General features: G+C 45.4%; 1 protein-coding gene across 1 annotated transcript in view; it reads left to right on the top strand.

The window, feature by feature from the left end:
* Positions 1–16,469, top strand: part of AMFR (autocrine motility factor receptor) — a 1,604,297-nt gene that overhangs the window by 599,038 nt on the left and 988,790 nt on the right. Inside the window, exons 6-7 of the mRNA XM_069640231.1 lie at positions 2,094–2,226; positions 6,328–6,461. Of these exons, the coding sequence (XP_069496332.1) occupies positions 2,094–2,226; positions 6,328–6,461 (267 nt within the window). The remainder of the gene's footprint in view (positions 1–2,093; positions 2,227–6,327; positions 6,462–16,469) is intronic.

The following is a 16,469-nucleotide window of genomic DNA, read 5'->3' as shown; positions in this document are numbered from 1 at the left end:
TGTTCACCCATTCCTTACCTTAATAATCCTTGGAATTGAGTAAAGAAGAATAAAGCCATACCTTAAAGATTTGACAATTTCGGATACTCTGCCCCTGTTACACTACCCCTGGCTAATCTATATTGTATGCAATTACTCAATCTGCAGGTTTATGCGTTCTGTTCTTATCCACGTTTTAAAACCAAACAAAGAAAATTATGAAGTTATGGGTATCCCATCCTTTCCATTGGGGTCGGGAGTGGAGCCATTTGCCTCAAAAGACTGCTTTGGCATTTAAATGTGTGTGGGCATGGTTGCTTCATGCTCTATGGTGCTGCCCCCTGACGCCAACCAGCAGTCCCCCTTTTACTTTTTGGTTCCAACAGCAAATAACTACCTCCATTATGGGGGTTGGATGGAGTGTTGTATGGAGGAAATGGGATTACTGATTGAGTACATTACACTGTACAGTATGGAATTTATGAGGCCGAGGGAGAGCATGAATATGAAATGAAGAGGAGCGGGAGAGGATGAGCGGAAATGGGAGAGCAAGATTGAGGAATGGGGGGGGGGATATAGAGAGTTTGAAAATGGTTTCGGAGTAAGGCACAGCGTTTTTGCCTTGAAGGCACAGCATGTTCTTCAGTTTAGGGTTTTTAGAATCTTAACAGCACCCTGGGCCTTCCAAGAGTAAAGTGTGGTTCTTGCTACTTTGTAGAATTCACAGTGTTTGACAGTGGGTATTGGCCTATACTGTTATGACCAATTTAAAGAAGTTCCCTGGTATCATCTGGTGCCCAGATGCCTCCCCCCAACTTTCTGGCATTTGGTGCATCATCAGGGTGCAAAGTTTGCACTCTCCACTGGCTAGTGATATTTGACTCTTGGCGAGTAATAAATGGTGTGCTGATTTTTTTATGGCGAATTAATAGCTTGCAACTTGAATTTTCCCACCATTTTGTAAAAAGTTTGACAGCCATAAAGTTGAGATTCATCACATGAAATTATTTATTCATGAAGGGGTGGAAAAGTGATAAATCCATGCTCTGTTTAATGTTCAACTCCGCCATAGGAATGGGTGAAATAGTGCGCCGTTTCCTTCCACAATAACCGTACCACATTTTGCTGTGTCCGAAACCTTCAGATTAGTGCAGAAAGTGGTGGCTGAAACATGAGACGGCATCAGGTAATTGGCGCTCGTTAAGGGGATCATTCACCGTTTCCTTCTACCACGCTGAAATAAACATTGATCTTTTTTGTGTACAAGTGGACACCTAAACTTAAGATTTGTTAACCTCTGTTCGTTAAGAATGTACTATTTTTGACCCTTATAAAAGTTATGTTTGCAGTTATGTTCTCCATTTCAGTGGCTGCCCCCCCTGCTTGCATCTTCAATTTGGGGTAAATAGTGCTATCTCGAATATAACCCGATATATACATTGCATGGAAGGATTTGAAATGTGCGGTGCGTGTATTGGCTTCATGTTTGTAGTCCACAAAACATTTTGGCTATTGTTCTTCCACAATTTGAATATTTCGAAACAATGTGAACATTAATCTTTAGACTGACTCTTGCCAATTCATAGATTGAGTAATTTTATTGTTAAAAACAACCTCTTGTGACTTTTGGCATAACAAGATTCAGAGGTGCTTCTCAAGATCATTACAAATGAACATTTTAATTTGTGAACCATAATGCACATGTGAAATGGGGAACAGCAATTCATTTTGGTCATGCTTTTAAAGTATGTGAAGACAATCGTATCGTTACAAACCCTCACTAGCTTTTTAAACATGCAAAACCTTTTGCAGTGCTCCATGGCAGCTAGTATTTCACAGGCAAGTAAATGGTTTGTTGGCAAGTATGGATGATCCTTTGTTCAGAAATTGTATTTACATATTTCCTGACATTATATGTTCAGTGTAGAAAACGTCAATGTGCAGAATCTTGAGGAATGTTCCATGTGTTTTTAACCTTTCTGGGTGGTTGCACTATTTGCATGGGTACTACAATTTCATTTTTAACTTTTAGGGTAAGTGGTAGTTTATGCAGAGAATCAAAGTTTGGCAAAAGTAAACCACAAATCTGTAACATTATTTCTTTATTCCGTTAGGTATGTGATTCATCTCTGGGATCTAAACCACGAAGGAACGTGGGAGAGCAAAGGAACATATGTGTACTACACAGACTTTATCTTGGAGCTAACCCTGCTTTCCTTGGATCTTATGCATCACATTCATATGCTGGTAGGTACTGCAAGTGAAGAGGTGAGGCAGAGACGTACTATATATCTGTTTGTTACTTTTACTTGCTGGAACATCGGTGGTGTGTGACTGATACTGTTTTGCACAGTGCCCTTGTGCTCTACACCACATTTCTTTCATGAAATTACTCCCTGAATTACTCATACTGGTCGGGTGCTAAGGTTGAGCAAGTTGGTGTTTGCTGCCATTTGCTGCATGAATATGTACTGCCTCTCCCTCAGAAAATGTATTCTACCTGTAGTAATCTTCCCCTTCATTAGGAATAGGAGTGCTGGCCTCCCGGGCAGTGCAACTTTATGTATAAAACAATTACTACTCATTAAATATTCCCTGATTAGCATCATAAACCCTATACCCCTGGCTCTTTTCATGTTCCTTTAATTTACTAACATTAACATTTTGAAAACTGAGTTGGGTATTTAGCAGAAATGTGGGACGGTGCCCGCTGTTTTAATTGTAAGAGCTGTGTGGATGCACTTTCCGTTCCCAGTATAAAATAGCAGATCCTTAAACATTTTTGACTTTAAACCAATTCCACCCGAAGTTCATTCTTCATTATAACAGTCATGCTTAAAAACACATATAATTGTGGCAAGGAAAATAATCCCTGAGAGGAAAAGGGGCAATGGCACGGCAAACCCCTTTTAACTATACTGGTTGTGCCTTGCATTTAGGATTTTGGGAAAAACACAAGATCTGGGACAAGGAGGGGGAGGTTAGGGAGGTTTACTGGTTCAAAAGGCATGGACCATGGTGCCTACAGAAGGATGCTGTGAGACTGAAGGGTAAGACATGAGGGATGTGCTTTTCAGGTGTCCCTCCCCAAAAAAAGAGAGCAACTTAAAATTCTAAAACACTAGGAGGCAAAACATTAGAAAAACGAATTAGTCAAAACTAAAACAATGAGACAAAGTAATACCAATAGCAATTATTTGAAACTAAAAGTACACATTTTTGTTTATTGGTGATTTATTCTCTGGCCTTTGCAGCAAGTCACTTTATGGCGCCTTTTTATCAAATGGAAAGGGGGTGTAGGAAAACTGATAATTTGCAAACTTAGGAAAATAATAAGATCAGGAACAGTTTTTTTCCTCGCTCCATCTGTCTTTCGAAGTGGCAGTGTGGGATATATTGACCCACTCAACGGCATTGCCCCACATCATTAAGCTGCATTTGCGCAAGAAACGGCAACATGGCTGCGCTGGTTCCTTAGAGCATCAGGACCTCAAAACTGTGTTTTGGCAGCAACAACAAAAAAAATGGCTGCACCATCCTGCCTAGCACACTTCAGGCAAAATGGAACAAGGAGACACACTGAAAAAGTATCCCATTAATTCCCCATTGCAGGCTTTGCATGAGACCGTTGCAAGAATTTCTATTAGATCGCTGGTCTCAAACGGGCAGTACATGGACCGACAAACTCAGTCACAGCACTCCTTGTTTGTCAGCTTCAGTGGTGGGCAAACCCCTTACACCTATTAAAAGCGATATCCCTTCAGGAAGTCCTGTTTCAACAGACAGTGATAACCGACGCGTCTCTTTCAGGATGGGGCACCCATGTAGGATATTTGTCCATCAAGTATCAATGAAGTGCAGAGGAATCAAACATGCATATCATTGTACTAGCACCAAGTGCCTCATTCCAAGCTCTTCGGTCTTTCCTGCCAGTGCTCGAAGGGATGGTGGTCAGGGTGTTGACAGACAACACCACCATGTATTATATACATAAACAGGCGGGCAATTGCTCCAGGACTTTGTCTCAGGGGGCAAAGGCATTATGCCACTGGGCAAACTGCAATCAAATAATATTACAGGCCTTCCACCTGCCAGGCAAGCAAAACGAAACCGCAGCTCAGCAGTGCAGTGAATTGGCCACGAATGGCAACTTTCAAGCATGCAGCTGAACAGTGGGTTCGCCCTCAAATAGACCTCTTTGCATCGCGGGAGAAAGATGTCCAAAATGTGCCAGCAGATACCCACAAGAGGGATCTCTAGGGGATGTGTTCATGCTGTCATGGGAAGGCATGTTCGCCTATGCCCCCCAGCCCCCGATATCAGCAATACGCAAAGTCCTGCCCATTATGTTGATGTACAAGCACAATGTCATCCCCATAGCCCCGGCATGGCCGAGGCAAGCCTGGTATTCAGACATTCTACTTCTCTCGGCCGTCCCATCTCACTCGGGTCAGCGCCAGACCTGTTATCACTGCACAATCAACGGGTGCTTCACCACAATCCAGGATCCTTCAACCTCAAAGCATTGCTCCTGATTTCATAGAATTCAGGTTCTAATCCCTCAAGATTGTAGAGAAATCCTTAATGCGGCAAGAGTGACTTCTACTAACAAATACAATTGGGCCTGTTTCTGTGCGTGGTGTGCTCAACAGCATCGGGACCCCTCCACATCATCTTTTACCATACTTGTTAAAGCTGGCCAAGGAGAATGAGACACTCCCCCATTAAAGTGCACTTGGCTGCGTTCTCAAGACACAAATAGAAGAGTGCCTATCCCAGCTCTATAGTGCAAGGATAGTGAAAAAATGTTTGAGAAGACATTTTTCATACCTACTCACCAAAAAGAAAGGCGCCACCACAATGAAGTTTAAACACAGTCCTCATTGCACTTATAAAAGCTCTGTTTGAGCCTATGACCGCTACTTACATTAGGTATGTCTCATGGAAAATGTTTTTTCTATTAGCAGTAACGTTGTTCAGACGAATGTCGGAAATACAGGCTCTATCAATAAAACAACCATGCCTGCGTTTCAAGCCAAACAAAGTAATCTTAAAAACGAATCCAATTTTCAAAGTGTCACTGAGTTTCATTTACAAACGGAAATAATACTACTCTTTCTTTGATAAAAGGTGCACTCTGGCTGAACAAACCCTGCTCTCATTGGATCTGCGCAGGGCTTTGAAGTTTTATCTGGACAGAACAAAAGCTTTTAGGCATACGTGAGTTAATTGTAGCCTTTGGTCCTCTGAACAAAGGTCACCCTATCTCCATGCAAGGCACAGCCAGATGGGTGACGTCTGTGATCTCAAGGTCTCATGCAGAGCCTACGAGACCCCTACAAGGGACAATGCGGGCACATTCTGCAAGAGCAATGGGGTCTTTGGCAGCGTTGTGGCCAAGAATCCCGCTTGCCGACATTTGCAAGGTGACTACTCTGGCAGTGCCATCCACCTTTGTGAAACACTAGTGCACAGAGTATAGAACAAATCTGAAGCAAGAGTGGGAAGAGCAGTGTTACAGCCCCTCTTTCAATGAGGTAGGCCTTTCTCCCCATGTTCCACCTATTGCTGTTATGTTACTGCTGTTTATACTATTCAAAGCATGTGAATCCATGAAAGATCCAATGCTGGAGAAGGAGTATGTTGCTTACCGGTAACTCCTGTTCTCCAGCATTGGTATCTTTCTTGGATTCACATGCGCCCACCGACAGCCCCTGTGGGGGAGTTAAGGCTGCAATATAAGTAGACCTCTGGGGTAAGAATCTGAAGGTGTATTCTATGGTGGGGCTAGATACTAGACGTCCAATTGGCAGGGACACAAAAGAACTAAGATGACAATGATGGATTTCAAAAGTGAACCATTGTTCTTTATTAAATATTATGATCTGAGGTTAATGGGGATTTCCCAACCCGACCTGGAATATTAAAAGCATGTGAATCTATGAAACATACCAATGCAGGAGTTACAGGTAAACAACATACTCCTTCCATTACTTCCTGAGGAAACCATGCTGCCTTACTTGTATTGATGTGCAGCATCATGTAGCTTGTGTAACGGACTCTATATGCTTTTACACTTGCACATTTTACGATGTTGCTTCTCATTGGAACATGTAACTAGTTTGGATTTCTATGTCACTTTGTTGTTATTAGATGTGCATATTTCCTTCACATGTCTGGAACCCTGGGAAAGATTTGGTGACGTATGCCTGGTGGTAGCTTTCACCCTTAATAATTTTTATTGCACGGCGTTGGTGCTCATTGGGTTTACAACCTTTTCACCTGCTATCTTCTCCAGGCTATTACAGGAAACATTTTCTACATGTTCTTTCCATTCATTCTTTGCAGCTGTTTGGTAATATATGGTTATCTATGGCCAGCCTGGTTATTTTCATGCAGCTTCGCTACCTCTTTCATGAGGTTCAGCGTAGAATACGTCGCCATAAGAATTATTTGCGCGTCGTTGGAAACATGGAAGCTCGGTGAGTATTTAAGCATGGTTCGCTATGGTAACCCTCATGGAAATGTTCGATTTGGGAAACTGTTGTAAGTGATTAATCATAAATATGTTAAGGATGTTTTTGTGCATCTTCGTCTGCATTCTAAAAACTAAACATCAATAAGGTGTACATATGTTGTTCCTACTTTTCTGGAGCAACTAAGTTGGTTTTGACATGATCCATGTTCTTCTTAGTTACCTGATTAAATAGTAAGAATGGATGAATTCGGATTATGTGCAAATGTCCTGCATTGAGCAGAAATTAAATTGTGTGCATTACTGTTTTTGTATGACATTTGTCAAAGTCTCCGAAGTGTGTGAACGTTGGCAGATTTCTAAGTGATCTGCAGAGGCAATGTAAGAGAGTAACTTTGGGTTGGGCCCAAGTTCTTTTGATATGTTGCCTCGTACGGAGCAGCATGTTATAAGAGATGATTGTTAGATGCTTCTTGAATTAGAAGGTAAAAGCTTTTCAGATTTGCAGCTCCAAGCTGTGAGGTCAGTCTTTGCCAGTGAATGGATTATTTGCATGAGTGAATGCTGACAAAAAGTGGCAAGTTATTTGGGAAGGTGACCGCAAGCCATCTTGCTGGAAATACTTACAAAAAAGAAGTGAAGAGCTGTGCAAAAACATCTTGTACTTTACTCTGCATGGCTCTCCATCTACCATTTTCATTGTCCTGCAAAGACAAAAAGTAAGAATAGGTTTGTCTGCGTCCCTGGATAATAAATAATGATTTTATTTTAACCACCAATCTGTGGAAAACCTTTAGTTGAAAGCAAGAGAGACAACCAGAATTATGCAACTCTAAAGCTTTGCAATCACATTTTCTACTACGTTTTATTTCAGCTTATAGTAACAGGTTTTGAACACTGACTCTCATCTAATCTGAGAATCTCAAAATTACTTCAAACTGCATGCCTAACATGTAGGCAAAGCCATCCTATTGAGCCTAAAAGTAGCTATTAATTCTCCGATACCGCTTGTCAGCTTTTCCTGAAAGTCCCTGGACACTCGAGCGCAACTGGTACACCAGTACACTAACAGGGCACCTGTCAGCACTGTCTGAGCCTTGATAGTCCATAAGGTGAAGATGGTTCTAGCGAAATGGTATTTGAAAATCCAAAACTGTTCTAATAGGGATTTGTGCAAAATTCAAGACAGGTGAATTATCTAGCTCCCCGTTCGACCACTGGCTCCGTAAAGCTTTTTACAAATCTATCACTGTTCTAATATTGGTAATTGTATTGGAGAAATCAACACCTCTGTATGTCTAGCTAAACTTCCAAATGTGTCAAAATCTTCTGTCATGGCTCTGCTCTAGAAAATACCTTCTGCAAACCCCTGTGATTGAAAAACATAGCATAAGGTAATAGTCCATCTACTACAGCCCTTTGTTGAAAGTAGTAACAATGTGGAGCCCTATACAGGCCAGTTTCAGCTATCTCCATGGTATGAAATCGGTCATTATCGTTCTAGATTAATCATGTCTGCGGGCAGATCAGGGTGGCACTGGTGCTCCTACATCAGTCGAGAGAACCTTTAGTATGGTTTTGCATGATTTCTGCTAATTAGACTGGCACTGCGGTTGTTGGGGGAAGGTGCTTGGCTGATTGGAGTTCTTTTTGTTTGGTAGAGACCAGAGGATCGCCCTTCCTACTTTTGCTTCAGAACTAGGACAGTAGCATATAGAGTCCTGTGGGGCTTAGCACTGTCCAATTAGCTTTTTATTATGTCTCAAAAGCCCTCTTTTGAAGCTTCAGCACTTGGGGGACATTTTGTACAACTACCCTGATTGTGCCCAAGTATTATTTGATTTACACCCTGACATAAATAGCTCTAATTTATTCCCAGACTACCATTTTTTTCAAATTATAAATCTTTCCGTTAAATGACCTTAAAAAAAATCTAGTTCCGAAAGAAATTAGTGAAACGTCAGCTGGCTCTTGGCCATTTGATCCTGACCCTCCCAACTTGGAGCTTGCTCCAAGCCATCAATGACTGGTTGGAGCCTGGAAGTTCTTTTGGACGCCGACTGGATACCTGGACCACATGTTTGCTCGGCTGTAAAAAGAGGCTTCTGTGTTTTGAAACTTTAAGAATCTTCATCTTTTTAGGTTTTATTATGACAGTCTGAGCTATTTTCTCATTGGTCTTATCTGTTTTGGATTATGCAAAAAGTGAATGCAGAATAGACTTCAGAGGCAGCACATTTCTGCAGCATGTCTGTTAATAATGGCAAGGCACAAGAGCAGATTACACACGTTCTTTCCTCACTTCATTGACTGCTGGATGACAGTAGATTGTAGTTCATCTGCCTGTGCATGATGCACAGGCCTTATTATGGATTTAGCCTCTACTCACTTGTTCTGTTGGAAACCTCTTTACTGCCATCTGGGCCAAAAAATGACTCCAGTGCACTTGTGACTGACTGGAGGTTCACAGTAAGGGCAGCTATATACTATGGAACGCCCTAATGATTTCTCCAAGAAGCCTGTATTAACCCTTTAAATTCAGAAGGGCTCCACACATTTTCCTTTTCCCAGGTTTGTTACCCAGCTGCCCAGTTGGCTGTAGTACTAGAAAAGGTAAGGTAGTAGAGCAACAAGGTGTAGTCTCAGAAAGGGTATGAGATTGGTCTAGGGGACAATGAGTCCACAGAGAGCAACAACAGTAATCCCCTCTGGAGTACTGAACTATCCATAGATAATAGAAAGTGTTGTCAGACTTTTGACCTACACAGCTGGCTGGAATGGTGTTGATCTAGGTGGTTCATGCTGGGAGGGAGGTTGGGTTGGTGGGTCTGGGGGCTGCTCTCTTGCAGGGACTAAACTCCTGTCCTCGAGGGTCCTCCGTAGGTAGGACCTCTGCCCCTCAGATCTCCTACGCACTGCCCAAAAGTAAGCATGTGTCTACGGGCCCTTTCTCTTCCTTCGCTTCAGGACACTGGCTCACACCTGGCCACTGAAACCCCCCATCAATGTTTTACCATGAGCATGTAACTTCTGCCACTGCTCTAACCACTTATAGCTTGAGATGAAAGCGCTGCTCTCTAGCCTTCTTCCACACCATTTGCCAACTCTCTGCTTCTTCTGTTGCTACCTCCTCAACACCACTTCTTTCTCAGGTCTCAATCCGCCTTATTGATTCTCTGATCCTCCTTTCACCACCACCTCCTCACTGCTTACTCTGTCCATCTTCACCTCTGCTCCTCCTTGCATCACCTCTTCCTCCTCATGTCATAATTCTTCATGCTGCACCATAATTTACTACCACCTCCTCAGCCTCAGTCCTTCCATCTTCTCCTTCTTGCACTACCTTGTTCCACCTCATCAGCCTCTACTTTCTCAAACTGTTACCAATCTTGCTCTTTCTCCAAACTCCCACACTGTTGGGACCTCCTTATGTATGCTTCTCTCCCTGGTTGGGCTCTCTTTCATGGTTTGCAAATGTGGGATTCGCTTTTCTGGGAAGGGATTGGTTGATTCATAATATACATTAGCCTGGGTTCATGTGTCTCCAAAAAGCCAGCCTGCTCAGTTGGATTTCTCCTGTGTCATGTGGGAGGGCAGATGCACTGCGATTGTTCTGTAAGTTTAGCGCCGCCTCAGCAGCGGGTTCTCTTGTGAGCACGTTTTGTGTTACAATGCAGGTACTTAGCCCTGCCACCTGGATAGATTGATACTTTTTGCTGTATAACAAAACTAATTTCCCCACCACTGGACTTGCATAAAAGGGAACGCTGAACAAGTGTCCTTTTTACCGCTTACCAGCAGATTTTGTGACCTTTTAAAGGGCCAGATATTTTGATGTAGTATGATGAGCAACTCCACCTGTCCTGACGTTAAGCTTCTGGGGGGATGGTGAGGAAAGGTTGAATTCCCCTGAGGTGGTGGAGCTGGAAGTTGGACTTCCTGCAGGATCCATGGGGCGAAAAAGAGAGGAGTCCAAGATGATCCCAAGGTTTTTTGCCTCACAAGTGTGTGAGGGCAGGGGACCGTGGCAGGCTTGCCAGAGAGTGGGGGGGAAACCAGGAGCAGGCGTCCCAATGAGAAGGATATCCGTCTTACTGGCATTAAGACAGAGATCATTGGCAGAACACCATAGCAGTCGGGCATGAGAGAGAGGAGGGGGAGGAGATGGAGGATGGCAGCTTGAAGGAGAGCAGTGTGTCGTCTCCATAACATTGCAAATGAGGGGAGACGGTGGAGATCACGTGGGCCAGAGGGGCCAGGTAGATGTTGAAGAGCAATGGCGATAGGATGGAGCCTTGAGGGACGCCACAGGTAGAGAGCGAGTTCGAGGAGAGAAAAGGACTCATTTGTCCTTGGCTGGGTTTGTTTGAGAGGAAGGAGGTCAGCCACTCCAGTGCCCGGTCTGTGATGGCACGGGTGTCATGGAGACGGTTTGTGAGGGTGGAGTGGTTGACTGTGTCAAAGGCAGAAGAAAGATTGGAGAGGATCAGAACAGAGGGAGTGTTTGAGTCCAGGTTAAAGAGCAGGTCTTCACGGGTGTTCAGGAGAGCAGTTTCGGTGTCTCTGGATGCCCTGAAACCGGATTAGTGGTGATGGAGGCAGCCAGCCATTTCGGTGTGGAGGGTCAGTTGGGGGGGATGACGAGCTTCTCCATGAGTTTCCCCAAAAAAGGGGTGATAGTGCGATAGTTAGCTGTGCAAGAAGGGTCAGCAGACGGCTTTTTTTAGGAGAAGGTGCACAAGAGCGTGCTTAAGGGGTTGTAGAACAGAGCCTGTGTCAAAGGAGTGCTTGCAGAGGTTAGCCAAGGCTGGAGCGAGAGAGGCGATGTCCTTGATGGTTCTGGAGGAGCAGGGGAGCACCTGCTTAGAGGAGACTTTCATCGAGGGAGGCAAGAGAAGCGGGAGGAGTGGGGGGAACAAGATGACGGAGAGGATAGGATGTCCAGAGTTTTGAAGGAGAAGTTGGCGACCAGTGCAATGCAGAGGGCCAGGGAGGGAGGAGGAGAGGAGGAAATTGCAGTATGATTGGCTATTTCCTTGCAGATTTTAAAGTTCAGCCATGTTATTGGTGGCTCCAGAGATGCAGGCCTGGACATGAGCCCTCTTCTTGGAGCAGATGGCCAGACGATATTGCTTTTGGAGTAGACGGCAGGCCAGTTTGTCGGAGGATGAGGTAGATGCCTTCCACTCTGCTGCTTTGCACTTGCATTTCAAAGCTCCCAAGTCAGAGTCATACCAAGAGTTGCATTTGGAGGCAGGCTTCATGCAGATACTCATGATGGGAGCAAGGATGGCCAGGTTGTTGGAGATAGAGGTTAGCTAGAACAGAGTCGGAAGTAAAGTCTAATGAAGGGGTTCGAGGAGGGATGAAGGTGGAGGCAAATGAAGCCACTGCACATGCCTCATCGGTCGAATAACAGAAATGGAGACTGGCAGTGCAGGCGGAGGCATCATCAGGGGACAGGGGAGGTCAGGTGGTAAGAAAGGAGAGAGTAGTCCGACCAGGAGAGGGGTAGGAAGAGGGTTGGCGAGTGCAGATGAGAGCATCCAAGCTGTGTCCGGCAGAGTGGGTTGAGCCAGAGGGAAGGATAGTGAGGGAAAAAGTCGCAGAGGTCGTGAAAGAGTACAGTAGCCACATCTGGTGAGTCGAGATGGATGGTAAAGTCCGCAAGGAAGATCCGTTTGGGGGAGGAAGCAAGGAGAAAGGAGGACAGGTACGCCCATTCTGAGAGGAAGAGGGAGGTCGGTCCGGTGGACCTGTAGATGTTAGCGAGAGTAAGAGAGAAGGCAGGAGAGACAGCCTGCAGACAAGGCTTTCAAAGGAGGAGTAGATTTGAGTGTGGATGATGGAGGCAGGAACCCACTCAGGCAAGATAGAGCCACTCTGCCACCAGGCCAGGAGGGCCTGGGGTTGGACGGGATCTTGTAGCCCTCAGGGAGAGGAGTGTCAAAAGCAGTGACTGAGTTGGCCTTGAACCACGTCTAGGTGAGAGCAATGACGCCAAGGTCTTCAAGGAGAAGTCTGATGTCAGAGAAGTGTTTGATAGCAGAGCGAGAATTGAGGGTAGCTAAGTGAAGCTGGTTGCCACCTTTAAATGATTTGCAAGGGGGGGGGCGCACAGGGGTGGGGAGCCACCACTGGGGTAGGGAGCATGAGGGATGATGGAGTGGCATTAGGGGCGGGGGTGGAGTTGAACGGAGATGGAAGACGCCTGTCTAAAGGGAGGTGGCGGTTGGGAGCCCTGATAGTGCCATTGTGATGGACATTAATGGTGCCCCTGGAAGATGCGAAGTGAGCCAATAGCACTTCACATCTGGTGCCACCAGTAATTGGTGGGGAAGAAAAAGGGGAGGGGACAGAAACCTTGGGGAGTCCATAAGTCAGAGGAAGGAACAGCAAAGAGAGTGTCTGTGATCGTCTGTCTGCAGGAAGCATTGATGTAGGTATCCGCAATGGGCAGACCAGGGTTGGATATTGGGAGTGCCTTTTTAAATGTCTTCCTTCCAAACCTTGTGAGAGAAGGAGGATAGGTGATGGAGAACCCATTAGAATAGATAGGGGTGACAGCACCATGGGGGCTGAGACAAAAAAGGGGTGAGGAATTGGAGGATAGCAGGGGGAGGGTTAGATGCACTATGCAACAATAGAATCTCACCAACCGGCCAAGCAGGGTTCCATGTGATAAAATTGTGGCGAAATTTGCTGTGATTACAAAATAGCGCGGCAAAAATGCTGTGGTTTTTGCGTCGCAATCCATGTAAAGGATGCGGGGGACACCCCCGCAACCTCCGGACCCATTATACCATTTAAGGGGAGCGGGGGAATTTAAGGGGAGCGGGGGACACCCCCGCAGCTCCCGCTCCCCTTAAATGGTATAATGGGGCATACCTTTACTGGGTCAATCCACAGCATTTTTGCCGCAATTTTATTACCTGATACCCCAAGCAGACAATATCAATGAGCACACTAGAAAATGCCCAGATTCAAAGATTGTTAAACTGAAAAGCACACCTAAATTCGAATTCTGCCAGAAAGCACTAAAAATCTGTGCAAAATGTCGGATGCATAGTCGGAAAGCAGACCTAAATTCCAATTTTGCCAGAAAGCACTGAAAGTAGTGCACAAAATGGAGGATGCATAGTTGGAAATCACACGAGAGAGTTGTTTTAAAAGCAGGGCATTTAAGAAAAGCAGCAGTGAGCATTCAGTGAGAGGCACAACAAGATGCATATTTCAATTGGTGCAGAGAATAAAGTTTGTAGTTGGCAGGTAGGGAAAGGAGCAGGAAACAACCAAAGCAGTCAGCAATCGGGGAGGTGTGTGGTCCAGAGAAATGCAATCCATATTGCTTACCAGAGCAATTGAAATAGGCAGTGTTTTGTTTGTGGTCAAAGCGTACAGCGGTCCCAGACATTGTGAATCTTTTGGGAGCATTGGCAAGGGGACATATAGTTGCAGCAAGGATTCTTCAGTGAGTTGGTGGTCTGTTCTGCAGCCATTATTATTATAGTATTTGAGCGCGGACCTAGCTTCGAGAAGCAACAGAGCACTTTACAGAGGTATACAACAGTAAATATGCATAATGGAGCACTTTTCAGAGGTAACAGAACAGATACACAGCGGGGGGTAGGATACAGAGGGGCACAGGGGAGGGGATACAGCTGTACCAGGTGGCGGATATGAGAGGGTCAGGCGGCGTCTAGCGCGGGGCTATGTGATGGCCTAGGTGTTAAGGAGGAGAGATTTTTTGAAGAGGTGGGTCTTGAGTTCTTTTCTGAATTGTAGGAGCGTGGGGGCCAGTCTGATGCTGATGGGGAGCTTCCATAGTCTTGGGGCATAGGCAGAGGATGGTTGTTTTCTGGTCCTTTCCTTTTTGCAGCAGCAGATTTCAAGTCTGCACATGTCCTGGTTATGGTGGCGCTCTGTCTACCAGAGATGCTGAGTTTCTTCGAAAAGATAGCTGGGTGGCTTGAGGGCGACTGCCTTTTAGATGATGCTGCAAGACTCAAAGGTGATTCGTGCATGCAGTGGGAGCCAGTGAAGGTCGGTGAGGTCCGGGGTGATGTGGTTTTATCTGCGTAAACCCTCGATGAGGTGTGCAGCTGTGTTTAGGATACTTCTCCGGGGCACGAGGGAGGATGATGGGAGGCCTTTGAGGAGTGCATTACCCCCATCCCTGATCCCTGGCCTTTGGTCATTGAATCTGGGACTGTCCCCAGGTCTGGACATAAACCAAAGTTCCAGAGTTGCATTCCTAGTCTTATCTTAACAAAACTCACGAAGTGCCACCGAAGACTATGCTCCTCAAGTTGTCTTTAGTGGGTTGGTGGTCTGCTCTGCAGCTATCTGATCCCTGGCCTCTGGTAATTTAACCTGGGACTGTATCTCATTGAGTGGGGATCCTTTGACTCCCCACGTCAAGGGATATATTAGTTTAAAAAAATTGATTCGAAGTTTGCTAATTAAAAGGTTATTGATCAGCAAACAAACGTATTTGATTAGCAATGTTGTACTTGCATGTCATCACAGGTTATTTGTACCCAAGAAATAAAATGAGCAACAATACAGCATTTTTGTGCAGCTTTGATGTAAAACATTAGTGAGATGAGTGTCTGTGAAATGTAAAGGTTAGCTGCATGAATGGACACCAATAAATGGATACGATTAAAAAGGTTCTGAAAACAGTTTTCAGTGCAAGGCTATGTGCAGCTCAGTGCATAAATCCAAAAGTTCTCAATGTTAATGGAAAGTCATGGCTGAAGACTAAATACTTAGGGGGTCATTACGAGTTTGGTGGTATACGTTAAACATGGCGGTAACAGAATTACTGCCACATTTACCGTTCAGCCGAATTATAAATCAGCGGTAATACCGTCAACGTTAACTCCACTGACTGTTTTGCAGTCGGGGCAATTACCGTAAGCAGAATTAACGCTGAGAACACCAAAGCTTGTATTACTGTCAAATTACAGGTCTGGACATAACAGTAATACTGCCAATTCCCGGGAGTAATACAGCCGAAAACGCAGCACAGTTACCTCCGGCTTTCAGGTGGAGGTAAATGCAGACAGGTGCCACAAATGGAAACCACAGGTACACCAAATCCACTCAAGAGGGCTACATAAGGCACACACATTCCCCAAAAACATTTTCCAACAACATGCTGCCACTCACCATTGCGACCTGGGATATGTAGCTGCTTACGCTGCACATTGATCTCCAGTGGCAGGAAAATAAGCCCATGGTGCAGAGAGGAGAAGCCATGGAAGGTGAGTGGCGATACCCAGGGTCAAGCCCTCAACCTGGACCTTCACGTACATCCAGCTGGTAACCCTGTACCGGCTCAACAGGGAGACCATAGGTGAGCTGCTCCCCATAATCCAGGGGTACATTGACAGCAGGGTTAACATCAGGACAGGTGTGTCCACACTGCTAAAGCTAGAGTCCGTCCTGCAATTCCTTGGAACTGGCACCTTTCAGCACTCTGTGGTCATGCTGCACGGCGTGTCAAAGCCAACATTTTCAATCATGCTTGGACATGTGCTGGAAGCCCTCCTGCGCCATCTGTCACGGTTTCTGTCTACCCACCACCCCGGCACAGGAGCATGCCATGAATGCACGGTTTATGGTTTTATGCTCTGGTACACATGCCTAACGTCATTGCAGCCCTGCACTGCACCCATGTATCGTTGGTGCCCATTTCCCCCAGGCACATCCTTTTCTCCGCTCGTTCGGGACTGGACACACTTGCATCCGCGGAAGATTTTCTTCCTTTGTCCTCCTCTCCAGCTCTCGCTAGCGATCGTGCACTAGTCCGTCTATGTCGTTCAAACTAAACTTTCCAGATTGTTCATCGTGTCACTGGCGCTTCGCAAGGGCGGATCCCCATCCTCTTTGTTTAGAGTGTTTGGGTCCGGACCACCGTTGGGACTCCTGTTTTTATTGTGATTCCCTTTCGGTCCGGGCACTTCAACGTCGGTTCGAGCAGTGGGAGGAAGTGTTTCGGCGTACTCCT

The sequence above is a fragment of the Ambystoma mexicanum genome, chromosome 1q, assembly GCF_040938575.1.
Source record: "Ambystoma mexicanum isolate Mex_15411 chromosome 1q, UKY_AmexF1_1, whole genome shotgun sequence".
Classification (NCBI taxonomy): domain Eukaryota; kingdom Metazoa; phylum Chordata; class Amphibia; order Caudata; family Ambystomatidae; genus Ambystoma; species Ambystoma mexicanum.
Note: the sequence above shows the minus strand (reverse complement) of the source record. Positions and strands in the feature narration are given on the sequence as shown.